Below are 27,604 nucleotides of genomic sequence, written 5' to 3'. Positions count from 1 at the left end.
CAACCCAGGTGAAATAGACAAATTTCTCGAAAGGCACAAATTACCAAAACTGACCCAAGAAGAGATGGAAAACTTCAACAGCCCTATATTAATGAAATAAACAGAGTTCATAGTTAAAAACCTTTATATAAGCCCAGATGGCTTCACTGGTGAATTCTATCTAGCATTTAAGGAAGAAATAATGAGTCCTACACAAAATCTTTCAGAACATAGAGGAGGGAACAGTCCCAACTCATTTTATGAGAGGGTACCTGCCCATCAGGCTGGTTCTTCTGTCAAAGCAACTCTTCAGTTTTCAGAAGGTTTTTAAACTCTTCACAACCCACACAAATATAGTTATTTATGGAGCATATGATATAAAGAACTTTGCATATATCCTTTATTTCGGTTTTTACATACATTATTTCTGATCATCACAGAAACTCTAAGAATGTGAGGGTGGTAGATAACCTCACACCCCTCTCCCCCAGGTTTCCAACTCATTTATAAACAGACACAAGGAGCTAACTGGCAACTGAATGATCAATTATGACCCAAAGTCCCTGGTGACGCATCTTGGATGATATAGTTTAGCCCTTGGTAATGGGACTCCTTACTGCCGACCTCATGAATTGAAGACAGATGCCCTTTAGCCACCAAGTCGGTCACAGTCACAGATAGGGAGGCTGAAATGGAGAGATCCTAGAAATTGCTGGGCCTGCCAAAGGCTGCCTCTTTTGCTCATAGCATGGAGGCCATAGGAGCAAGAGCACTCCCCCACTTTTCGTAAGAGAGTCAAGGCTACAAGTCAGGGTCAAGCCAATCTCCCCCTTCAGAGATCACATGGCCCCTTCTTACTGCATCACCTTCAAGGGAGGAGGGATGGAACTTAAGTCCCCTCTCCACAATGGATGCTTGAGGAGCAGGAGGCTGTGTTTCTGCACACCAGCCCAACGCACATCTGGACAGTCACAGACATGTAGAGAATGTCCTGCATTTTACTGATGATGAAGCCAAATTGAGAACGATTAAGTGACGTTTGAGGTTATGTAGGTGGTGCAGGACTGAGTCAAGGTTATGCCTGTCTGTCTGACTGGAGGACCTAGGGTTGTTCCTCTGTGTTGCATTCTTTCCAGATATAGGTTTTCTGTACCAAAAAAGTATCCTTTTTCTGACTTATTTATGAGGTTGCCAAAGTAATCTGAATCTATATGTCAGCTATTGACATGTAACAAATGGTAGATGATCTTACAGGCATAAATAATGTTATTCTTTATCTAAATAAAGAGTTTGGGAGCTGCTCTTAAGATCAAATGGGTGATGAATAATTTGGTATTTTAAATAAGTAATCTTAATGTATAATCAATGTCATAGTTGCTTTAAAATGAAACCAAACCATTGGTTGTGAAAGCCACTCTAATGGCTAAAAAAAAACCTTAGTGTTTGCAGAGCCTTCCCTTTGTCAGCTTCATTTTCTCAGAAGAAAAACAAATAACAGGCTTTGCCAGTTAACCAATTTAAGTTGTTTTTGAAATGCTAGTCTTAAAGGTTATTATTAGCTCTTAGTTTAGTCTCTTTCCTTTTTAATCAGGCACCTAAATAGTTGGTACTTATGTGGTTGCCATCTCTGATTAAATGTTCCCAATTAAATGTGTAGTAAGTGTTTCACCATTTAACCTCTGGTATGTAAACAGATTCATACCCTTTGACCTATGTACATGTAGTTGTCATTCAGACATGGACCTTCTTTTTTCTAACTTGAAAAATGTACCATGGCCTTAGCTTTGATTTTGTGCTACCACTCAGTTTGCTTAGAGGGCATTGGCAGGGAAAGAATTCACCTATAGAAGCTTTCATGTTTTGTGAATTTCCCCCAATACACACACACATACACACACACACCATGTTCAAATTTGTCAGGGGAATGGGCAATGATAAGGTTTCCCAAGGAGTAGGAATGTAAGGCTTAGAATGGTACAACTAGGAATTGGGATGCCAGGTGGATTTTCATTGAATACAAACCTTCTCATCCTGATCTGTTTTAGGTTTATATTCTCAAAGGCTTTACCAGGGCATGTCATCTCCTTTTGTTTCTTTTTGCCATTCTATAATGGAAAGGGAAAAGAAGGGAGAGACTGAACCAGTCATGGCCATGTGAACCACACGTGACTGTGAACTGTTAAGGCCAAATAAGAAGATGATGAAAGATACAGGATTCCACTAGACACCTCCCGTCCTTCTTCCCTAAAAGGATGTGGTGGGAATCAAGAAGGGCATCTTGTGCGGTGAGAGTGCAATGCCTTGGGGTCAGAAGACCTGCTTTCCAGTTCTGGTGCTGCGGTTTGGTAGACATGTGACTTCAGGCAGCTCACATCACACTTTTGAGCCTTAGTTGTCTCTCATATAAAATGGTCCAAAAAACACCTTCACGATGAGGTTGTTGTGAGAATTGGATGAGCTAATATGCGAAAGTACTTTGTAAACTCTGAAGTATATGATGAAATACTAGGTGTAATAATATACAAATAAGTGGCATGTTATACCTTTTCAAGGTGCAATAAAATTCCAGTTCATATCAACAGATACGAATGGGATGGGTAATTTGTGTGTGTGTGTGTGTGTGTGTGTGTGTGTGTGATTTTAGAATATATCATGAATGCATTTTTGGTGGTAGATTTACATTTCTAATTTTCTGCTTTGGCTAATATCATAAATACAAATTTACTTAATATATTCAAACCAACCATAGGAATGATTACCCAAAAGAAAGCCGAGTGGCAAGGGAAAGCACATCTAGGATTAAAATTTTGCTCCTGGATACTTCGCATGGGTTTCATTGGTCTCATGTCTTGTCCTTGATGCACTCCCTCCCTGGTTTAAGCACTTGGTGGAGCTTTTAAAGGCAAGTAGGTCACAGTTGTTGGTTTTTTTTTTTGAAGTCTAATTTTTTTTTTCAAAACAGTGGCATATAAATGCATTAGCATTAAAAAAAGGCTGAGGACAATGACTGATTTAGGAGGCAAACCTAATGTGTCTATAATATGTACAGGCGGTACCTTCATTTGATGACTGTCAGTGTGGGAAGCCCTTGAAGGATTCTGTTCTGAGCAGGTGGTTTAGGGGCACTAGGGATTCTTTGATGCCTTCTTCACAGCCTCAGAGAGGGGCAGGCATTGGGGAAGGCTGAAGCCAAGGTCTTAGGTCCTCTGTCTGGAATGCAGGCCAGTGGTCGCCTGCAGCCCTTTGTCTGATCAGACTTCGTGATGGCTGCTTGATCCAGGCTGAGTGCTTCTTCTGTGCCCTCTCTTTCCCTGATGGTGCTTGGCTCACATGCTGGGGCACTCCTGCCTTTTAAAATTTCTAGATAAAGTGTTCCTGGTTCCTGTTTAATTAGGGTGTTTAGGGGATTTTGTTTGTCTGTTTTTGTTAAATAGTTATGATTGTCCAGTGTGAACAGCTTTATGCCTTGAGAAGTAAGGATCATGTCTCAGGGTCCCAAGAACAGGGATTTTCCCCATCAGAATATCCACAGGCCCAATGATTTATGAGAAGTAAATTCATGTGTGTGTGTGTGTGTGTGTGTGTGTGTGTGTGTGTACATACTTATAAATTTGCCCATCTTAGATGAACTACCTGTTTCTTGTTTCTCCACACCTATCTCTATTTTCCCTCTTTCCCAGGCTCCAAAGATTAATTCAGATGAATATCAGAAGACGCCTCTGATGCTGAGTTAACCAGAAAGCTCCTTAGCACTTTCATAGCTTATTAGTTTCAAACTTACATCTGCAATGTTCTTCTAAGGTACCACCAGAACTGGAAGTGACTAGTTGAATCACTAGGGTAAAATAGTTTGGGTTAAATCTGTGAAAATGATTGGTCTACTTACACACACATACTCACACACACACACACACACACACACACACACACACACACAAAATGTAATTTAATATAATCAGCCAGAGTAGTTTTTTCTGAAATTTACTAAGGCCTTGCTTGCTTGCTCACTGATTGGTAGGACAAAGGAGATCTTAAAACCATGATTTTCTAAGGCTAAATAGCATTATTCAGGAGTAACTTCAGTTGTTAATTGACGTAATGGAAGCAGTAAGTAAAGTTTCACTTTCTAGAGACTTGTAGTGTTTCTGATGTCCACTGTCAAAATTCACAATGTGATTCCTGCTTTTTTGTTTTATTCAGAGACACTTTTTCAGAAACCTTGGGTCTATTCTGGCCTATGCGTTCTTGGGGACTGCCGTTTCCTGCTTCATTATCGGGTAAGTGACTCTTTGTCATATAACCAAATTACCACACTTCCAAAGAGATGAGATCCACATGGGTCCACAGAATCCAATATTTTCCCCAGCTTTATTGAGATATAATTGACACATAACATTGTGTAAGTGTAGGGTATACAGTGTGTTGATTTGACACATTTATAAATTGCAAAATGATTACCACCATAGTATTAGCTACCACCTTCATCCGGTCACATGGTTACCATTTCTTTTTTTGTGGTGAGAACATGTTAGCAACATTCAAGTATGTGGTACAGTATCATTAGCTATAATCACTGTGTTGTACATTAGATCCCCAAACTTATTAATCTTGTTACTGGAAGTTTGTACCCTTTGAGCAGCACCTCCCCATTTCCCCCGCCCCCCCAGCACCTGTCAACGGCCAGAGTCCAGTATTTTGATGTTTATGATGATTGTAATTAAGATCTAGAGTTACGTTGTCCAGTGTGGTAGCTGTGAGCCACATGTGGCTATTTAAATTGAAATTAAGATTCATTAACATTGAAATAAAATAAAACCTAGTCCCCAGATCTTAGTTTCTAATAGCATTCTTCAATGAAAAGAACCAGGGCCCCTTGCAGAAATGGCTGATTCTAGGGCTGGGGCAACAAATATGCAAAATGACAATGGAGCATCTTATAGTGTCAGAGAGTAAGGAAGTGCTCAAAACAAACAAAAAGGATATGGAGCATGTCAAAGGGACACAGAGCCAACCTGAAAACCCCCCCTCTCTAATGGCTAAATAACAACATAAGAAATAACATTGTTTTGGATCATCACCCACAGTATAAAACAAATATATTTGAGTCTATACTGATATAAATAAATGATTGGATGAATAAATAAATGGGGGAGAAGTGACATATCTGTGCAGAAGAATTCCAAATAATTTATGCAGATACAGTCCCCCTCAAGGAGATGAAGCTTGAGCCTTCCCCCCTTTGATTGTGGGCTGTGCATAGTGACTTCCTTCCAAAGAGTACAGCATGCAAAGGAAGAAGAAAGAGTAGCTTTACAGAGGAGAAACCTGGCAAACACTACCTCAGCCAGATGATCAAGATTAACACCAAAATTGGTAAATCATGTTGATACACTGTACCTTTGATATCTGTGATGAGAATGGCACTTACCACTGTGTCTTCCTCCCAAAATCACATTACCTCAGTCTAATCATGAGAAAAAAAAATCAGACAAGTCCCACATTCTGCAAAATACCTGACCAGTACTCCTCCCCAACTGCCAAGGTCATCAAAAACAAGCAAAGTCTGAGAAACTGTCACAGCCAAGAGGAGACAAAAGAGATATGATGACTAAATGTAATGTGGTATCCTGGATGGAATCCTGGAACAGAAAAGGGATATTAGGTAAAAAACTAAGGAAATCTGAATGAAATGTGAACTTTAGTTAATTTAAAGAAATTAGCTGGAAAGCTGGAGATAAAAGCAGGAGGATTTTATGCCACCAAAACAGGAGGGGCTTGGACTTTGTCCTTTAAGAGGGACAAGCCATTGAAGAGTGACAGGTTAGATAACTGGTATTGGTGACTATAGGGAAAACGCTACCACGGAGAAGTCTATTGCTCAGATCTAAGCTTATGATAGAAGGAAATGGAGAGGAAGGTCTAGTTTCAAGAAATATTTAAAGGGTAGGTGAAAGAAGCCTTTGATAAGCAACAAAGAGCAAATCAACTCTGTATCATAGAATTCCTGTGAATTGAAATATAGCTGTTTAAGTGTCTGGAACAGTGTCAATGTCTGGCACACAGTAGGCAAACACTAAGTTATAGCTATTTATTCTCAAAAGGATTCAATTCTGCAAATAGTTCTTGAATTTCTAGCTTCGTCAATCTACTGTTCTAGACACCTAAGGTACAAAGATGAGCAATGATATGGTCTTGACCTTTAAGAATCTTATTATTGGGGGTTGGCTGTAGGGTACAATGAGTCTATTCTGTGGCTATTTATTTTTGGCATTTTATTCTTTTCGATGCTGTTGTAAATGGGATTTTCTTAATTTCTCTTTATTCTGTGGTTGTTTTTATTCCCCTAATCCCTACAGCTGCTACCAACACACACACACACACACACACACACACACACACACATCCTTAATAACATGTACTAGGCCTTTTAACACTCTTCACTCCTCCCAATTTGTCAGCTGTCCTGTAGGAAATGTGCTCTGGCCAAGTTGAAATATTAACTTGGTGCTCCTTCTTGGGCCATATCACATTCTGCACAGTATAAGGAGGGCTGCTGCTGGCCTGCCTAACCCATGCAAAGAGTGAGAAGCCAGATATGTCAATGGGTACGCTGATATTTTAATGGGATGTTCAAAGAGTTTTGCCTCTCTTCCCTTCTTTGAAATAATTATTGGCAGAGAAGGTTGACCAGTTGGATCTTTGTGGCCAACCCATTTTTTTTCTCTCCAGCTTCATCCAGTCTACTCATTTACATGACTTTAAATGCATTGTCTTAGAATCCTGGGAGTTTTGTAGCAATTCATTACCCATTTTGCAGGGTTCTTTCTCTTCCTTTCTTCCCTACTACCCATTTGCTTAAAATGCCCTAACTGTTGCTAATTGAGGATCATACTTTATAGTTGTAAATAAGCACAGTTTTTTAAAATGGAGTGTTCAGATATTTCAGCAAGATGACATTAACTGCAGACCATTACTTGGTGCCAAAGTCTTATTTGCACATGTTCCTGGTAAGTGTCCAACCACAGCAGCTGCCCGACGTTTTCACAAACCTCTCTGGAAGTGCAGTATTCTAGTACTCCTCTGCTTGCTCATTTGCCAGGTTACTCAATTAGGTGGGTTTTCTTTTCTTTTTTTTTTTTTCCTTCTGACATAGTTTACCTTCCCTTCTTACAGAAATCTCATGTATGGTGTGGTGAAGCTCATGAAGATTGTGGGGCAGCTCTCGGATAAATTTTACTACACGGATTGTCTCTTTTTTGGAGCAGTTATCTCTGCTACTGACCCAGGTATTTGCATATTTGGCCTTACCATTATGATGTTTTATTATTTAAATCTTAAAAAGTTCAGAGCAATCATTAACTTTCATTACAGTAAGGAGACTGTAGTGTTAACATGGAACAGTGGAGGAAGAGACCAGTAGGTGGTCTAACAGACTTAGATGGCTTTTCTAAGAAGGGCCTGCATTTCCCTTTTCTTCTTCTTCTTCTTATTGTAAAAAAAAACCAACAACATAAAATTTACCATCTTAATCATCTTCAGGTGTGTAGTTCAGCAGTGTTGAGTATATTCACATTGTTGTGCAACCAATCTCCAGAATTTTTTCATCTTGCGAAACTGAAACTCTATACGCATTAAGCAACATCTCCCCACTCTCCCCCCACCCCACCCCCCAGTCCTGGGCAACCACCATTCTACTTTCTGTCTCTATGAGTTTGACTACTGTAGATACCTCATATAAGTGGAATCATCAGAAGTTGTCTTTTTGTGTCTGGCTTATTTCATTAGCATAATGTCCTCAAGATTCATCTATGTTGTAACATGTGTCAGAATTTCCTTCCTTTTAAACCTGAATAATATTCCATTGTATGAATGTACCGCATCTTGTTTATCCATCCATCTGCCAACAAGCACTTGGGTTGCTTCCACCTGTATTTCTCTTTTTGTCTTTCATTTTAGAATGTCTAATTTAGTCATAATTTTTACACTTAGACTGTCTTTTTTCTCAGTGTTGTGCTTTTGCATTCTTTTAGGAAACCTATCATTTGGTTTAAATAATACCTTTGCTTAGTAGAAATGCACACCAGTACCTGTAGTGAATGTAATTTAATTTGTAAAGTCCTTTTGTGCAATGTTCCTGCACACTGTGATGTGGTTCCTATTCATAAATCTCTTACCTTGTATTTTTCAAGTGTTAGTTGAACCAGTTCTTAAAAGTGGAATTATTATATACCCTTCCTCCCCTGCAGCTCAAAACAAACAAACAAACAAGCTCTCCTCTCCAAGTTGGAACCCATAATTGAATCGGTTCACATAAAGTAGTTATGGCTATTCTTTCCTCTAGTGTTAACCACTGAGAGTGCCATTGCAGGGAAAGAATTTATGGAGAAAGCTGATCTTGTTCTTACAGTACAGATGGAAAGGCCTTTTCATTGTCTATGATGTCCTCTAACATTCTGGGCAGTAATGATCTCTAAGATATGCAGATTCCCACCATGCCCCACCTCCACTTCACCATGCCTCTTGGGGGGTCCTCTAGATCAGCGCTACCCAATAGACCTTTCTGTGGTGATAGAAATATTCTATAGTCTTCCCAATCCTTTATGGTAGCCAGTAGCTACGTGTGGCTGTTGAGCACTTGAAATGTGTGATAGTGCAACCGAAGAACTGAGTTTTGAATTTTATGCCCAGTAATTTAAGTTTAAATGGCTACATGTGGCTAATGGCTACCGCATTGGATAGCACAGCTCTAGACAGTTGTGTGGCTCTGAAAACTCTTGATGATTAAAAACCGTTGATCTCTCTCACCCCCCCCATTTTTTTTTTAATTTTTTTTTCTTTTTTTTTTTGGCCGCACCACGAGGCATGTGGGATCTTAGTTCCCTGACCAGGGATCGAACCCATGCCCCCTGCAGTGGAAGCGTGAAGTCCTAACCACTGGGCCACCAGGGAAGTCCCTCTCACCCCCCTGTTTTCTTACAAACACTCTAAGTAAATTGATACTGAAGACTTGGCTGGTTGAAGCACCCTTGTTTGTGAAAAGAATGTGGGATGTGGAGTTGCAGGTGGTGGTTTGAGTTCTAGCCCTGCCAGTCACTAACCGGGTGGCCTGGGCACACTTTATCTCCTGAGCATCAGTTTCCTCATTTATGAAGTAGGAATAATGGTACCTGTTTCCTATTGTGAAGGGCTATTGTGAAGATTAAATGAGATAATGCATGTAAAGTGTTGAGCATATCATCTGCTGATTATGTTGGTCTCTATCAACATCTTCTGACTCAGGCAGAGATTTCTCTGTTTTACGTGTGTGTGTGTGTGTGTGTGTGTGTGTGTGTGTGTGTGTGTGTGTGTGTATGTGTGTGTTTAATAACAGGTTACCACTTAACCTAAGCACTGTGAAAAGTAGCTTTATTATTCTAACACTACAATGTCTGTGACATCTCCAAATGTGTGTCTGTTGAGAAATAATTCTATATAAGTTTAAGAAAGGTGTTTAGTGTCTCTGAAAATATATTACTAACTATACTCATCTATAACTTTATTACTAACATCTTACTAGTACCACCAATAAGCAAAGGGAAGTTAGTGTAACATAAAGATTACTGATACTGTTTTCTGAGCCATTAGTGTCGCTTCATTTAATTGGATAGAAAGGCTTATTTTTCCAGATTATCTTTGTAATTGTTTACTTCACTTTAATGTGTCCATGCTGTGGTAGAAAATAAATAATGGAAGGCATTACCATGACACACCATTTTTATTTGTCCTGTGAAGATTGGCACAGTAAGGGTTTTATAGAAATGAAAGTTCTAGAAAATTGAAACTTTAAACTTATTAAACATCAGGACATTAACTTTAACTGCTTTTTAATGGAAGTCTTTCTGAAATGTAGAATGTTTTTGTAAATTAAAAGTGTTTTACCAGCTTCCTAAAAATCTGTTGTTTGAGAACTTGGGCCATAAAAGAAATAAAAACTTTAAGTGCAGAGTTAGAGGGGAACCATAAGACCAAATTGACTTCTTGTGCCTGGTGCATCAAACAGAAATTCTGGTATTGGGATGAAAGAGTAAGAGTCCTTGTCCCTGATTTCACTGTACTTGGCTCTTGTGTTTGGTCTTCCTGTTGATGGGGGCAGCCTGTGCGTGGTGTGCCATAGGCTGCTCTGTGACCAGGAGCCCTCTCCGTTCCGTGGTTGTGTGTCATGGGTGCCACGTGCCATCTTTGTGGACTGTTACTTAAATGGATCCACAATTCAGGAAAGAAAATATAAGTTTCCAACCTGTAGTACTGCTACATTCGTAAGCAGCTACCAGAGAAAATGAGCGCCCTTCCTTCCTGTGAACCATTATGCAGTGATTCCTCTCACTGTAATCCTGTCACTTTTACACCCCTCGAGTCAATCAGACCCACTCACAGGTTTCAAAAGCTGCGATCTGTGCTGTCAGAGAGTAATTCTCTAGTTGCACCACCCAGGCTGGTCAGTCTTTTGCTTAGTCTTCGAGACTGAGGTCAAATCTGCCACCTGCCTGGTTATTCTTCCTTTACTGCTTCAGTCAGTAGCTCCCACAGCTCCTGAGTCAGGTCTATTTTCTACATAACATTACTTGCCGCTTTGTGCTGAGCGTTCGCAAGTGCTAAGTACTCCTTAGTACACAGGTGGAGTGTTCAGAGAAAGTTAGTTGAAGGAACAAAGTCAGGTTCTTGATTTTTCCTTCTTTCTCTTTCCACTATTGTTTCATTTTTCCCACCGCTTTTTAGATACCTGTACCAGTAGTCTTCAGTCAGTGAATTGTAATTTCTCAGTCCATGTCCAGTTGGAAACAGCTGTTGTGACCTTGTTCTCTCTGATTGCAAGGGTCCAGCTGTGGGGGGAGCCACTCACCCAGTCTGTCATCCCCTTCCTACCCCCACCCCCGCATCACCTTCTGGTTGTCCGCACCCGTAGTCCTCATCTTGGTTGGGCACAGGCTTGCCCAGGAGGGACATGGCCGACTTCCTGCCTTGCTTTTTAAGGTGATGGGCAGGGAGAATGAGAAATTGAAATTCAGAACAGCCAAATTCAGACCAGTACAAAGTGTTAATTATTATTTATGCAGAGCTAGTGTTTATTGTCATAAATAAATGAGTTAACTACACATTATTATTATTTTTTACTACTGGTACAGTCGTATTTTAGGAAAATAGTGTTTAAAAGTTAAAGGAGGGCTTCCCTGGTGGCGCAGTGGTTGAGAATCTGCCTGCCAATGCAGGGGACACGGGTTCGAGTCCTGGTCTGGGAGGATCCCACATGCCGCGGAGCAACTGGGCCCGTGAGCCACAATTGCTGAGCCTGCGCGTCTGGAGCCTGTGCTCCACAACAAGAGAGGCCGCGATGGTGAGAGGCCCGCGCACCGCGATGAAGAGTGGTCCCCACTTGCCGCAACTAGGGAAAGCCCTCACACAGAAACGAAGAGTCAACACAGTCATAAATAAATAAATAAAAGAACGTGAATTTCTTAAAAAAAAAAAAAAAAAAAAAAAAAAGTTAAAGGAGCTTTTGAAAATCATGTACTCAAGGCTTCGCTTTACTCTGTCTTTGGACTTTGCTGTGCACTATTGGACGGCTTCTGTTTGCCCCTCCACATTTCCACACCACCCTTCCCCACTCTCTTCTTGGCACTGGGAGGCTGACTGGTATGGAAGATTGCAAAGGTTCCTTTGCCTTCTACTTTCCCATTGGATTTGTCCACAGGGGGAGCACCAGTGGGAGACTGGGAGGAGGCTGGACATGCAGGGTCCCTGTGGGCTGGCTGTGTCCCTTGAACAAAGGTCACGGCTCCTGTTGGGTGACCCTCTCCACACAGCTCCTGGTTCTGGCAACCACTCCTTCCCTGGACCCTTTGAGCCTAGGGATGGTATAAAAGCTCCCTGTTTTCAGCCACAGGTACTGCCCTCCCCCTCTCCCGTGCTCTCTACACACTTCTATAAATAATGCCTTTATAAACATTCCTCAAATTACTCATCTGTTTCCTGCCAGAACCCTCGCTGATAAAGTCCTGGGACCCAGGTGTCCTGGGCTGCCAGCCCCGTGCTCTGTTCGTTGAGATTAGCCTCCGCCAGTCCTGAGTCCCTGAGTGACTGACTGACTGATGTGAATAGAGGCCTCTGGTGCAAACCCCCAGTGGACGTACTGTATGAGTAATAGATAAAATTTCTCTCGCGTTTGACCACTGAGATTTTGGGAAGTTTGTTACCGCAGCAGAAAGCAGCCCACCACACACGGCCTGTTTTCTCATCTCTAAATTGGGAGATATGATACTACTACCTTCCTAGGGTTTTTATGAGGACTAAATGAGATTGTAAAATGTTTAGCATAGTGCCTGCTTCCCGGTAAGACCTTAATAATTGTTATTATTATCATTGTTAATTTTTCTTCAGCATTGGGTTCAAAACAAGACAATTCTTGTGTCACATAATGATAAACAAAGAGTAGAGGTTTTGTATTAGTCAGGTTTCTTCAAAGAAACAGAATAAATAGGAGACATATGTGTGTGTGAGGGGGAGAGGGAAAGGGACATATTGATTGACTGCTTGATTGTAAGGAATTGGCTCATGTGATTATGGAGGCTAAGAAGTCTCAAGATCTGCAGTGCAAAGGCTTGAGAACCAGGAGAGCCAATGCTGTAGTTCCAGTCTGGGTCCAAAGACAGGCAGAGAAAGTGAATTCTCCCTTACTCTGCCTTTTTGTTCTAGTGAAACCTTCAACAGACCACATGAGTCCCACCCTCATTGAGGGGGGCCATCTGCTTTACTCAGTCTACTGATTCAAATGTGAATCTCATCCAGAACCTCACAGACACATCCAGAATAATGTTTAATCGAATATCTGGGCACCCCATGGTCCAGTCAAGTTGACGAGTAAAATTAACCGTCACAGGTTTTATGTAAGGAGCCACACATATCGTTCATGTAATAAATAATCGAGAAAACAGGAACTTTTTTTAGTCTAATCCCTAAAGATTTTTCCTATTGTGTAACTTGATAAACTGTTTTCAAGGGTGGAAGAAAGAGAGTGACCTTGTTTGCGTCTTGTTTTATACAGATGACATGTCTGTCCTTTAGGAAGTATGCCTGCTGGTGATGCCCCCTGTTGATGTCTGGTTAGCATCTGAAAGCTTAGAGTAGTGGTTTTATTGCCTAGATTTACGATTATCTGGAGCAGCCTCATGATATAGTTGACATTTTTCAAATCCAAATTATTTTTTGTTTACTCTCAGTAAATGAGTTAAACTTTTTGAAAAGAAAGGCGTGATGGGAAGTAGTTTCAGAATCTCCCTTAATCCCTAACAAAAATAGAGAAAGCAAGACAGCAAAAAAGAAAACACAGACTCAACTAGCAACAGAGTATCTCCATGAATCCCCAGTTATCAACTGGTGGGGTCAAACTACCGGTAGCAGTGAGACTTAGGGATAAGAACAGCAGCTGCGCTGGAGGAAGCAAAGGAAAGAGGGGGCTGCTGGTCATTTTGATTGTCAGGGAACCTAGAAATTTCCCACAAGTATTCACACTCAAAAGGAGGGATCCCCACTGGGAGTAAAGAATTTTATGGTCGTATTGGATAACAGCAGTTAATACTGGGAGGAGGCTTTTCAGGCTCTAATTTGTGGGTGAGGGCAAGGAGACTGGAGGAGGTGTGAGGCTGCTGGAGTGACCTGGGCCCTCAGACCTCTCAGGAAATCCCTTGTAGAAGATCTCTCTGCAAGGACAGAGCCACTCCCTAAAAATGACCTGCTAGGACCACAGACCTTGATTGATGGGGCATTAAAGGAGAAAGAAAGCTCAGATAGTAATGGTGGAGAAGGCCAGAGGAAGTAGATCTGAGTATTGGCTACACCTCCGGGTGGCTACGCCTCTGGGCCGTATTTTTAATACTTCAATGTAAAACCAGAAGAGGGAGCCCTAGAGCCATGAAACTGGAAAAGCTCTTCTGGGCCTTCTACCCTCTACCCACCTCACTTAATATGGGCAGCAGAAACGGATTGAGGTTGAACTTCATGTAAATATAAGAAAAAATGGGGATAACCCCTATGAATAATAAAGTTACAGACAATGAAGTCATACCAGAAGAAGAGGGTCCCAAAGCAGATGAAACTTTATTAACATTCCAACAGAAGCTAAAGGAAGTTAAGAAAATGATAGAAGTTATACAAGAACTGTATACATCAGGATTGGAAAATTCAGAAATGAGAGGACTACACAATAGAACGTTATGAAAAGAGAGCTGACAGAAAGGAATGGAGGGGGAACCCGTGGAGAAAAAGAGATGTAAAGTATTAAAACAATCAATTTGAAAATGGGTAAACCCCGAATGATAGTGTCAAGGAATATACATTGGTGGTCAAACTATAAGGAAATGCAAGGAAATGATTCCTATAAATCAGGTTACTGGTTACTTTTGAGTGAAGGAAGGGGCTTGAGATTGGGATGGTACATATTGTGGGGGGCTTCTGTGGGGGCTGGCAAAGTTCCATTTCTTGAACTGGATGATGGTTACAAGAGTGGTTGGCTTATAATAGTGCTAAATATTTGTTTGGTTTTGTTTTCTAATAGTATCAGTTAGTAATGCGTTTGGCTGCAAATAACAGAAAAATCTGGCTAATACTAGCTTAAACAGAGAGCTATTTATCTTGGCTAACGGCTCCGAGCTGGTGCCATGGCTGCCACTACAATCAGGCATCCAGACACTCAGTCTTTCTAGGGCATTACCCTTGGGTTTCAGACACACCTTAGTTGCCCCATGGAGGCAAGATGACTGCACTGCGTCCAGTCTCCACCCTCTTCCAGGCAGCAAAAGTGGCACTCGCCACAAGGGAAGCTGAAGAAGTGAGTTTAGTTTTTCAGGTCCTTATGGCAGAAACTAACAAAGCAGAAGGTAGTTGGGTGTGAGTGTTGAAAGAGAACCCCGCCTGCATGTATACATTTAGAGCAGTGGTTCTCAACCGGGGGTGATTCTGCGCCACACCCCTCCCCCCACCCCCCCGCCCAGCAGACATTTGGCAATGTCTGGAGACATTTTTGGTTGTCACAACTTGGCAGGGGAGAATGTGCAGTGCTACTGGTATCTTGTGGGTAGAGGTCAGGGATGCTGCTAAACTGTCTTACGATGCACAGGACAGCCCCCACGACAGAGTTATATGGCCCCGAATATCAGTAGAACTGAAGTTGAGAAACTCCAAAGCCCTTTCAGGTGGGTCCATAAAGTCAAAACTGATTTAATAATAATAGTAGTACATCATTTGTCTTTTTAACTTACGTTCTTTCACAAGTGTACCATTGACTGGAGTTTTCCAGGGACTGTATAATGTGTGATACTGACTCTCTGTTGATCGAAAGCAGAAACAGATATGAGAACCATCTATCTTCCATTACTTCAGATGTTAAAGAGATCTGAAAATGTAAAACAGTGGCTCTCTTCTCACTATTTTTTTTTGGAAAATATATTTTTCATTAAAAATATGTCAACATATAATGGTTTTACTAGTAATTTAAATGAATAAATATTGAATTTTTTGTTTTATTCAATACAGTAAATATTGATACCTATAGCCCACAAAACTAAAGCTCTTTGGAGCCTCAAAATTTTCTAAGGGTTTAAAGGAGTCCTGAGATCAAAAGTATGAGAGCTGCTGGTCTGGAAAATAGCTGATTTTTTAAAAAAATTTTTAATTTAATTTAATTTTTTTTATACAGCAGGTCCTTATTAGTCATCAATTTTATACACATCAGTGTATACATGTCAATCCCAATTGCCCAATTCATCACACCACCATCCCCACCCCCCTGCCGCTTTCCCCCCTTTGTGTCCATACATTTGTTCTCTACATCTGTGTCTCAATTTCTGTCCTGCAAACCAGTTCATCTGTACCATTTTCTAGGTTCCACATATATGCATTAATATACGATATTTGTTTTTCTCTTTCTGACTTACTTCACTCTGTATGACAGTCTCTAGATCCATCCACGTCTCTGCAAATGACCCAATTTCGTTCCTTTTTATGGCTGAGTAATATTCCATTGTACATATATACCACATCTTCTTTATCCATTTGTCTGTCGATGGGCATTTAGGTTGCTTCCATGACCTGGCTATTGTAAGTAGTGCTGCAATGAACATTGGGGTGCATGTGTCTTTTTGAATTATGGTTTTCTCTGGGTACATGCCCAATAGTGGGATTGCTGGATCATACGGTAATTCTATTTTTACGTTTTTAAGGAACCTCCATACTGTTCTCCATAGTGGCTGTATCAACTTACATTCCCACCAACAGTGCAAGAGGGTTCCCTTTTCTCCACACCCTCTCCAGCATTTGTTGTTTGTAGATTTTCTGATGATGCCCATTTTAACTGGGGTGAGGTGATACCTCATTGTAGTTTTGATTTGCATTTCTCTAATGATTAGTGATGTTGAGCAGCTTTTCATGTGCTTCTTGACCATCTGTATGTCTTCTTTGGAGAAATGTCTATTTAGGTCTTCTGTCCATTTTTGAATTGGGTTGTTTGTTGTTTTCATATTGAGCTGCATGAGCTGTTTATGTATTTTGGAGATTAATCCTTTGTCCGTTGATTCGTCTGCAAATATTTTCTCCCATTCTGAGGGTTGTCTTTTCAGCTTGTTTATGGTTTCCTTTGCTGTGCAAAAGCTTTTAAGATTCATTAGGTCCCATTTGTTTACTTTTGTTTTTATTTCCATTTCTCTAGGAGGTGGGTCAAAAGAGATCTTGCTGTGATTTATGTCAAAGAGTGTTCTTCCTATGTTTTCCTCTAAGAGTTTTATAGTGTCTGGTCTTACATTTAGGTCTCTAATCCATTTTGAGTTTATTTTTGTGTATGGTCTTAGGGAGTGTTCTGATTTCATTCTTTTACACGTAGCTGTCCAGTTTTCCCAGCACCACTTATTGAAGAGACTGTCTTTTCTCCATTGTATATCCTTGCCTCCTTTGTCATAGATTAGTTGACATTAGGTGCGTAGGTTTATCTCTGGGCTTTCTATCTTGTTCCATTGATCTATGTTTCTGTTTTTCTGTCAGTACCATAGTGTCTTGATTACTGTAGCTTTGTAGTATAGTCTGAAATCAGGGAGTCTGATTCCTCCAGCTCCCTTTTTTTCCCTCAAGACTGCTTTGGCTATTCGGGGTCTTCTGTGTTTCCATACAAATTTTAAGATTTTTTTGTTCTAGTTCCGTAAAAAAATGCCATTGGTAATTTGATAGGGATTGCATTTAATCTGTAGATTGCTTTGGGTAGTTTAGTCATTTTCACAATATTGATTCTTCCAATCCAAGAACATGGTATACCTTTCCATCTGTTGGTATCATCTTTAATTTCTTTCATCAGTGTCTTACAGTTTTCTGCATACAGGTCTTTTGTCTCCCTAGGTAGGTTTATTCCTAGGTATTTTATTCTTTTTGTTGCAGTGGTAGAGGGGAGTGTTTCTTTAATTTCTCTTTCAGATTTTTCATCATTAGTGTATGGGAATGCAAGAGATTTCTGTGCATTAATTTTGTATCCTGCAGCTTTACCAAATTGATTGATTAGCTCTAGTAGTTTTCTGGTGGCATCTTTAGGATTCTCTATGTACAGTATCATGTCATCTGCAAACAGTGACAGTTTTACTTCTTCTTTTCCAATTTGTATTCCTTTTATTTCTTTTTCTTCTCTGATTGCCGTGGCTAGGACTTCCAAAACTATGTTGAATAATAGTGGCGAGAGTGGGCATCCTTGTCTTGTCCCTGATCTTAGAGGTAATGTTTCAGTTTTTCACCATTGAGAATGATGTTTGCTGTGGGTTTGTCATATATGGCCTTTATTATGTTGAGGTAGGTTCCCTCTATACCCACTTTCTGGAGAGTTTTTATCATACATAAATGGGTGTTGAATTTTGTCAAAAGCTTTTTCTGCATCTATTGAGATGATCATATGGTTTTTATTCTTCAATTTGTTAATATGGTGTATCACATTGATTGATTTGCGTATATTGAAGAATCCTTGCATCCCTGGGATAAATCCCACTTGATCATGGTGTATGATCGTTTTAATGTGTTGTTGGATTCTGTTTGCTAGTATTTTGTTGAGACTTTTTGCATCTATATTCATCAGTGATATTGGTCTGTAGTTTTCTTTCTTTGTGACATCTTTGTCTGGTTTTGGTATCAGGGTGAAGGTGGCCTCATAGAATGAGTTTGGGAGTGTTCCTTCCTCTGCAATTTTTTGGAAGAGTTTGAGAAGGATGGGTGTTAACTCTTCTCTAAATGTTTGATAGAATTCACCTGTGAAACCATCCAGTCCTGGACTTTTGTTTTTTGGAACATTTTTAATCACAGTTTCAATTTCATTACTTGTGATTGGTCTCTTCATATTTTCTATTTCTTCCTGGTTCAGTCTTGGAAGGTTATACCTTTCTAAGAATTTGTCCATTTCTTCCAGGTTGTCCATTTTATTGGCATAGAGTTGCTTGTAGTAGTCTCTTAGGATGCTTTGTATTTCTGCCGTGTCTGTTGTAACTTCTCCTTTTTCATTTCTAATTTTATTGATTTGAGTCCTCTCCCTCTTTTTCTTGATGAGTCTGACTAATGGTTTATCAGTTTTGTTTATCTTCTCAAAGAACCAGCTTTTAGTTTTATTGATCTTTGCTATTGTTTTCTTTGTTTCTATTTCATTTATTTCTGCTCTGATCTTTATGATTTCTTTCCTTCTACTAACTTTGGGTTTTGTTTGTTCTTCTTTCTCTAGTTCCTGTAGGTGTAAGGTTAGATTGTTTATTTGAGATTTTTCTTGTTTCTTGAGATAGGCTTGTATAGCTATAAACTTCCCTCTTAGAACTGCTTTTGCTGTATCCCATAGGTTTTGGATTGTCGTGTTTTCATTGTCATTTGTCTCCAGGTATTTTTTGATTTCCTCTTTGATTTCTTCAGTGATCTCTTGGTTATTTAGTAACGTATTGTTTAGCCTCCATGTGTTTGTGTTTTTTACGTTTTTTTCCCTGTAATTCATTTCTAATCTCATAGTGTTGTGGTCAGAAAAGATGCTTGATATGATTTCAATTTTCTTAAATTTACTGTGGCTTGATTTGTGACTCAAGATGTGATTTATCCTGGAGAATGTTCCGTGCACACTTGAGAAGAAAGTGTAATCTGCAGTTTTTATCAATTAAATCTATCTGGTCTGTTATGTCATTTAAAGCTTCTGTTTCCTTATTTATTTTCATTTTGGATGATCTGTCCATTGGTGTAAGTGAGGTGTTAAAGTCCCCCACTATTATTGTGTTACTGTCGATTTCCTCTTTTATAGCTGTTAGCAGTTACCTTATGTATTGAGGTGCTCCTATGTTGGGTGCATATATATTTATAATTGTATATCTTCTTCTTGGATTGATCCTTTGATCATTATGTAGTGTCCTTCCTTGTCTCTTGTAACATTCTTTATTTTAAAGTCTATTTTATCTGATATGAGTATTGCTACTCCAGCTTTCTTTTGATTTCCATTTACATGGAATATCTTTTTCCATCCCCTCACTTTCAGTCTGTATGTGTCCCTAGGTCTGAAGTGGGTCCCTTGTAGACAGCATGTATAGGGGTCTTATTTTTGTATCCATTTAGCAAGCCTGTGTCCTTTGGTTGGAGCATTTAATCCATTCACGTTTAAGGTAATTATCGATATGTATGTTCCTATTACCATTTTCTTAATTGTTTTGGGTTTGTTTTTGTAGGTCCTTTTGTTCTCTTGTGTTTCCCACTTAGAGAAGTTCCTTTAGCATTTGTTGTAGAGCTGGTTTGGTGGTGCTGAATTCTCTTAGCTTTTGCTTGTCTGTAAAGCTTTTGATTTCTCCATCGAAGCTGAATGAGGTCCTTGCCGGGTAGAGTAATCTTGGTTGTAGGTTCTTCCCTTTCATCACTTTAAGTATATCATGCCACTCCCTTCTGGCTTGTAGAGTTTCTGCTGAGAAATCAGCTGTTAACCTTATGGGCGTTCCCTTGTATGTTATTTGTCGTTTTTCCCTTGCTGCTTTCAGTGGTTTTTCTTTGTCTTTAATTTTTGTCAGTTTGATTACTGTGTGTCTCGGCGTGTTTCTTCTTGGGTTTATCCTGCCTGGGACTCTCTGCGCTTCCTGGACTTGGGTGACTATTTCCTTTCCCATGTTAGGGAAGTTTTCGACTATAATCTCTTCAAATATTTTCTCGGGTCCTTTCTCTCTCTCTTCTCCTTCTGGGACCCCTATCGTGCGAATTTTGCTGCATTTAATGTTGTCCCAGAGGTCTCTTAGGCTGTCTTCATCTCTTTTCATTCTTTTTTCTTTAGTCTGTTCCGCAGCAGTGAATTCCACCATTCTGTCTTCCAGGTCACTTATCCGTTCTTCTGCCTCAGTTATTCTGCTATTGATTCCTTCTAGTGTATTTTTCATTTCAATTATTGTATTGTTCAAGTCTGTTTGTTTGTTCTTTGATTCTTCTAAGTGTTTGTTCTTTAATTATTCTAGGTCTTTGTTAAACATTTCTTGCATCTTCTCGATCTTTGCCTCCATTGTTTTTCCGAGGCCCTAGATCATCTTCACTACCATTATTCTGAATTCTTTTACTGGAAGATTGCCTATCTCCACTTCATTTAGTTGTTTTTCTGGGGTTTTATCTTGTTCCTTCATCTGGTACATAGCCCTCTGCCTTTTCATCTTGTCTGTCTTTCTGTAAATGTGGTTTTTGTTCCACAGGCTGCAGGATTGTAGTTCTTCTTGCTTATGCTGTCTGCCCTCTGGTGGATAAGGCTATCTAAGAGGCTTGTGCAAGTTTCCTGATGGGAGGGACTGGTGGTGGGTAGAGCTGGCTGTTGCTCTGGTGCGCAGAGCTCAGTAAAACTTTAATCTGCTTGTCTGCTGATGGGTGGGGCTGGGTTCCCTCCCTGTTGGTTGTTTTGCCTGAGGCGAGCCAACACTGGAGCCTATCTGGGCTCTTTGGTGGGGCTAATGGCAGACTCTGGGAGGGCTCACTCTAAGGAGTACTTCCCAAAACTTCTGCTGCCAGTGTCCTTGTCCTCACAGTGAGCCACAGACACCCCCCGCCTCTGCAGGAGACCTCCAACACTAGCAGGTGGGTCTGGTTCAGTCTCCCCTGGGGTCACTGCTCCTTCCCCTGGGTCCCGATGCACACACTACTTTGTGTGTGCCCTCCAAGAGTGCAGTCTCTGTTTCCCCCAATCCTGCCAAAGTCCTGCAATCAAATCCCGCTAGCATTCAAAGTCTGATTCTCTATGAATTCCTCCTCCCGTTGCCAGACCCCCAGGTTGGGAAGCCTGATGTGGGGCTTAGAACCTTCACTCTAGTGGGTGGACTTCTGTGGTATAAGTGTTCTCCAGTTTGTGAGTCACCCACCCAGCAGTTATGGGATTTGATTTTATTGTGATTGCACCCCTCCTACCATCTCATTGTGGCTTCTCCTTTGTCTTTGGATGTGGGGTATCTTTTTTGGTGAGTTCCAGTGTCTTTCTGTGGATGATTGTCCAGCAGCCAGTTGTGATTCCGGTGTTCTCGCAAGAGGGAGTGAGAGCACGTCCTTCTACTTCGCCATCTTGGTTCCTAATCAAAAATAGCTGATTTTTAAATGTTTATGAAATGTGAAAACTGTGAGAAGTGTAATTATGTATACTCTTTTATAAGTGAAGACTTCCATTATTTCATAATCCTTTATTAAACCTTCACTGTGCCCCGACCCTATGCTGGAGCACAGTGATCAATAAAATAGGGTTTCTTTGCAGCAACATGGATGGACCTAGAGACTACCATACTAAGTGAAGTGAGTCAGAAAGAGAAAGACAAATACCATATGATATCACTTATATGTGGAATCTAAAATATGACGCGAACGAACGTATCTATGAAACAGAAAGAGACTCACAGACATAGAGAACAGACTTGTGGTTGCCAAAGGAGAGGAGGGTGGTCGAGGGATGGAGTGGGAGTTTTGGATTAGCAGATGCAGACTGTTATATGTATCAATAGAATGGATAAACAACAGGGTCCTACTGTATAGCACAGGGAACTATATTCAATATCCTGTGATAAACCATAATGGAAAAGAATACGAAAAAGAATGTGTATGTGTGTGTGTGTGTATTCAGATATATATATATATATATATATATATATATATATATATCTGAATCACTTTGCTGTAATCTGAAACTAACATAACTTTGTAAATCAACTATACTTCAATAAGATAAAAAATAAAATAGGGTTTCTGCCTTCAAAGAGATTTCAACCCACCAGTAGAGCCAAGTCACATTAATTGTGATTATTTTTTAAGTTCTGTAATAGAAGTGTTTTCAAAGTGTGACGGGATTACAGTGGAGAGCACAGTGTCATTAGAATCAAGCATCATATCATTAAGATTAGGAAGATTGCCATTTTCATTTCTGCCATAGACAGACGACCCATCTTTGACTCCCTTACTGTCTCCCAAACCACCCTGTCCCACCAAAGATAAGAATTGCTTCTATGAATTTGTTATCAATGGCTTAAAGTCAGAAACCGCAACTAATGTGTATGCTTTTGGCCCATGTTTTAGTGACTGTACTGGCGATATTTAATGAATTGCATGCAGATGTGGACCTTTATGCACTTCTGTTTGGAGAAAGTGTCCTAAATGATGCTGTTGCCATTGTACTGTCCTCGTAAGTAACAATATTTCTGCCTGGGAAGAGAGACTCTGGCTTCCTGAATGCTCTGGGCTAAAATCAGAGGCCCATCTTAAAAGTGTTAAATTTTGAATTGGGTGCTTTTCTAAATGAGGTTTATCAACTTAGTTGATAAAGTTATGTCGCTTTGTCCAGTCGGCAGCGATTGGAATGCCGATACCATCATAACGTGGTGACTGAAGATTAAATTAAACGAATGCACCATGGGGAGTCCTCTGCAGAGTGTAGATACCTATGTTTGTCGATATTTGTAAGTACCATGGTGTAAAACCAGCTTAGTGTTTTTTAACTCTCTCTTTAAACTCCAGGTCTATTGTTGCCTACCAGCCAGCGGGGCTGAACACTCACGCCTTTGATGCTGCTGCCTTTTTTAAGTCAGTTGGCATTTTTCTAGGTATATTTAGTGGCTCTTTTACCATGGGAGCTGTGACTGGTGTTGTGACTGCTCTAATATCCTTTTTGTAGTTTCTGCCCCTGCCTAAGTATGACTATGTGGCATTGCACTTGGGAAAAGAAAGTTCTCAGTTCTTCCTTTCAGAAATGAATCTTAAATTAATTGTTCCACGGGGGGCTGGGGGCTCCTGAAATGTCACCCTTTGGTGAAACATGACAGTCGATGGCCTAGCTAAGAGTTTGAGAAAATGTGTGAGAGTGTAGCTCTTGGCTTAGCTCTGTCCTCACCTTTGTGTTTTCTGTCCTTCCTATAAACCTGTTGGAGATAGGAGCTTGGGGGAAGCGTCAGTTTTTTTGGGGGGATGGGGTGGGGCGGAAAGAGTGGAAGAGCCAGGAGGAGGCTGGGAATCAGGGACCACCTCTCAGGAGGCTGGGAGGAAGCAGGCTGTGAAGTACTTTAGCCCCAGCCTGACTGCTGTTGTCCACTGTTCCAGGCCATATGGGGCTAACGTGGCCGTAACTAGCCAGGGACTATCTGGGGGAATTACAACAAGGTGGCCTTCCTTAAGCCAAGGACTGCACAATATTGACTTAAAAACCAACCAACCAACCAACCAACATAAAAGCAAAGTGCAGAATGAGCAGGCAAGACTTCCACAGGTGTGCTCAGTCCTTCATCATATCTTCTTTCAATGGCATTTAGATCACTAGTGTCCAATACAGCTGTAATGGGAGCCCCATCATTTCAGCCTGGAGTTGATACACAAATTATTAACAAAACTTATACAAATTATTAATGAGATTTTATTCATTCAACTTTTGTACTAAATCTTGGAAATATGGTGTGTATTTTGCTCTTACAGCACATCTTAATTCAGACTAGCCACATTTTAAGTGTCAAGTAGCCACATGTGGCTAGCGGCTACCGTATTGGACTGTACAGATTTAGACTGCTTTCTTCATCAGGGCCCTTTGATGTGCTGGGGATTTATACTGCTCATTGAAACCACTCACGAGATGGTTCTAAGCTGGCCTGCCATGGAATGGCACTGTTAGGAGGGGAATTGCCGATCCCAAAAGGTGACACCAGCACTTTGTAGTTGCCCCTGGCATTGTGCCTTCCTCCCTCCCTCGCTCCCTCATGCATGCATTAGGCACCTGCTGTGGACTCAGGCCTCAGTGGCCCACAGAGGTCAGAGTTGCCACACCTCATCTTCCCAGGCCTGCCTGAGGCACTCCCAGCACTGCCAGAGCTAACCTGCCAGTCACACCTCAGGCCTTGACTGTGCCTCTCAGAAATGTGGCCATTGCAAGGAGCACAGAAAGCCCATTTCCAGTTTCTGTAGAAAGCTTAATTTTAAAAAACAGCTTTATTGAGATGAAATTCACATACCATACAATTCACCCATTTGAAGTGTACGATTCGTTGGTTTTTGTTATGTTACATTATTATTTTTTTAAAATTTTGGTAAAATATACATAAACATAAAATTTGCCATTTTAACCATTTTAAGTGTACAATTCAGCGGCCTTAGGTGCATCCACAATGTTGTGTAACCATCCCCGCTATTTCCCGAACCTTCTTCGTCATCCCCAACAGAAAGTGTGTGCCCGTTAAACAATATGATCCCTATATCCTGCCCTCTACCAGCCCTTGGAAACCTCTATTCTACTGGGAAGCTTCATTTTCTTTACTTTAAAAACCAAGCAGCAGCTCTGGGGCCCCAAAGGAAGAGCTGAAGGGAAAGGGTAGCCCTTAGGGAGGGGTCCTGCGCTAAGAGAGTGTGGTTCTCGGTGACCCTGATGCTTGTTGCTGGAGACAGTTCCTTGACAGGGGCTGACGTGACCAAGTTTACCAAGCTGCACTGCTTCCCCCTGCTGGAGACGGCCCTCTTCTTCCTGATGTCGTGGAGCACCTTCCTCTTGGCAGAAGCCTGTGGGTTTACCGGTGGGTTTCCTCTGCCCTTGGCCACCCTTCCCCTCACTGTGGCGGAGGCTGTGGGAGCTTGAGGGGAGCGAAGAATTCTTAAGTAGCTGCTGCCCAGAGTTGATAAACCACTCACGGAGTGTCCATATGGAGGACTGCTGAGCAAGGCTGGTGTTCTGCCTTATGAATAATTTAGTTTCCCAGAGCTACATATTTTTTAAAGGATAAGCTTTATTGTTTCAAACTTAGTTACATCTTTGAGTACTCATTCTAACTATAAGTAGATACTTAGCTGCAAAAGTTACTGAATATATTAACACCTTTTTTGTATCCTCCCCTGGATTGCTTCGTTATTTTACAAACAGTATCACTTCGTTATTTTACAAACCCGTATCAGCAATAACAAGCAAAATACAGATCCTTTTAAAGGTAATTTTGCTTCTACTCAGATGAGTGTGAGCACGATTTTTCCTTGTTTTGTTTCTGGTCTGTTTAATCATTGCTTTTCAATACTATGTTTTTATGGTGCCCGTTTCATAGATTATTAGTGTGAGTGATCATGTGGTTTTAGTTCCTCACATTCCCTCATTAAAAAAAATAAATCATTGGATTTTTCTATTAGAAAACTCAAGTACAGTTACTATACATAATCCAGGTACTTCGGAAGTCCTTTTTATCGTCTTTTCAAAATATCGCAGCATATCTTTATATGCCTCACTTCCTTTAAAACTTGACAATCATCTGTAAATATATAGGCAAAGTCCCAGGTGTGTTAATTGTCTTACACAACAAAATAGTCACCGTTAACCAGAAATCTAGATTATCAGGGCCAGGATAATTGGACTAGTACCTTGGATCCATTTTGTCTGAAGCCTTGGACCATGCAAAAATATAAAGCATTGGTTTGAAATTAAATTCATTCATTCAGTGAACAGAGAGGAATATGACAAAAGTGTGTGATGGGCGCACACTTCACCGTCTCTTTGAGGGAGTGAATGCTAAATGCCACATAGAGATGGCCAATTCAGTAGGAGTTTAGAAGAGGGGAGAGAATGCTCTTAAAACTGGAACAAGGGGGAAATCAGGGGTCTTGGCTTTGAAGGAGGGCAGGGTTGGGAGAAGCAAAGGTTGATATGAGAAGTGTGGGCAGAGGGAGCTTTCAATAATAGGAAATTTTCAAAAACTTTCAGGAAATTGGATATGCTGGGCTTGCCTACCTTAACTTTTTGTTTCAGGGAGGATTTTTTTCTGCTGCTTTTTTTCCCTCCATTGATTTTTTTTTAACTCTTTTGCCAGGCGTTGTAGCTGTCCTTTTCTGTGGAATCACACAAGCTCATTACACCTACAACAATCTGTCGGTGGAATCAAGAAGTCGAACGAAGCAGGTGAGGGAGAGGCCTGTGTCCCCACAAGTGACTTGCGAATACAAGGGAGGGGACCCACAGGGTTTACGGCTTCCTTTTCCCTTTTCGTGCAGCTCTTTGAGGTGTTACACTTCCTGGCAGAGAACTTCATCTTCTCCTACATGGGCCTGGCGCTGTTTACCTTCCAGAAGCACGTTTTCAGCCCCGTTTTCATCATTGGAGCTTTTGTATCCTTTTTTTGGTTCCCCCATTTTCTACACGGAAAGACGACCACTGCTGCGGAAGCTGTAACAACAATAATTTCTGGTTTGGTGGGGAGGTGACGAAGCCAGCACAGGTTCATGGTGTTTTTATGATGAGAAAAAGAAGGCTTAAGTGGTAGATATGAAGCTAAGTGTATTTGATTTCAAGGACCAGTGTTGATTCTAGGGTTGCCCTTTCTGCATTTTCTGTGTAAGGTGGCCTTTCTGTTACACTGGTGATTGGCAGGCGGTAGTTTGTTTCTTAAAGCGCCCTTCCTAGCAGAGCTAACAATCGGCAACCCGTATCAGTCCCCCAAATTGTTTTTTTCTCATTGCCACGTGAATTCCAATCCAGGAGGTTCCCCGTTTGGAAGACCTGAAGGTTCTGTGTCTCTTGCTCTCAGCTGCACGTGGCTGCAAGCAGCCCTTCCTCTCGCCGCCCAGGGCAGCCTGCAGGCAGTGTGCACGCTTTCACCCAAGCTTCCGTATGGTGACTCTTTTCTTTAACCCCCCCAAAAAAAAAGAAATGGAGAGGAAGGGAAGATAAAATGGAGAAATACTGGGTTCTTTGATTTAGTCCCATCGTGAGAGCAGTTTTTGGAAGAGAGACACAGTTTTGGGGGTTGGCTCCTCTCAAGTGAGGAGAGATACGAATGCCCAGCAGTGCGTGGACAGCTGAGGGCTTTGCTCAGTTGGCCTCAGATCCTATTGTTTTCGTTAAAGTGAACTCTTCTGGGCCTTGGAACTATAGCAGTTCAGCTCAGCCTGGTGTTCCAAATTCTGAGCAGGAGTCCACTGTTGCTGGTTATTCCCTTTTGCCTTTTCTGAGGTCTCATGGGTATCCTTAGATCTTGGGATGCTGGCCCCCCAAAAAGGAGTATTTTTCTCTTCTGGGCTTCTCATTTATTGTGCAGGTATAAATGCTACTCACCAAGCAGCTAGAGAGCGGCAGTGGCCTAATGCCACGCCAGAATCCTGC

At 41.0% G+C, this 27,604-nt stretch overlaps 1 protein-coding gene across 2 annotated transcripts in view; it reads left to right on the top strand.

Annotated features, from left to right (window-relative positions):
• The window catches only part of SLC9A7 (solute carrier family 9 member A7), a 146,558-nt gene that overhangs the window by 72,977 nt on the left and 45,977 nt on the right, over window positions 1-27,604 (top strand). For both annotated transcript variants that reach the window (XM_059910091.1, XM_059910090.1), the window contains exons 4-10: window positions 4,180-4,256; window positions 7,153-7,265; window positions 22,570-22,675; window positions 23,008-23,149; window positions 24,935-25,040; window positions 26,316-26,404; window positions 26,497-26,610. In XM_059910091.1, the coding sequence (XP_059766074.1) occupies window positions 4,180-4,256; window positions 7,153-7,265; window positions 22,570-22,675; window positions 23,008-23,149; window positions 24,935-25,040; window positions 26,316-26,404; window positions 26,497-26,610 (747 nt within the window). The remainder of the gene's footprint in view (window positions 1-4,179; window positions 4,257-7,152; window positions 7,266-22,569; window positions 22,676-23,007; window positions 23,150-24,934; window positions 25,041-26,315; window positions 26,405-26,496; window positions 26,611-27,604) is intronic.

This window comes from Balaenoptera ricei, chromosome X (assembly GCF_028023285.1).
Source record: "Balaenoptera ricei isolate mBalRic1 chromosome X, mBalRic1.hap2, whole genome shotgun sequence".
Taxonomy (NCBI): Eukaryota; Metazoa; Chordata; class Mammalia; order Artiodactyla; family Balaenopteridae; genus Balaenoptera; species Balaenoptera ricei.
This window is presented reverse-complemented; position numbering and strand designations above follow the sequence as displayed.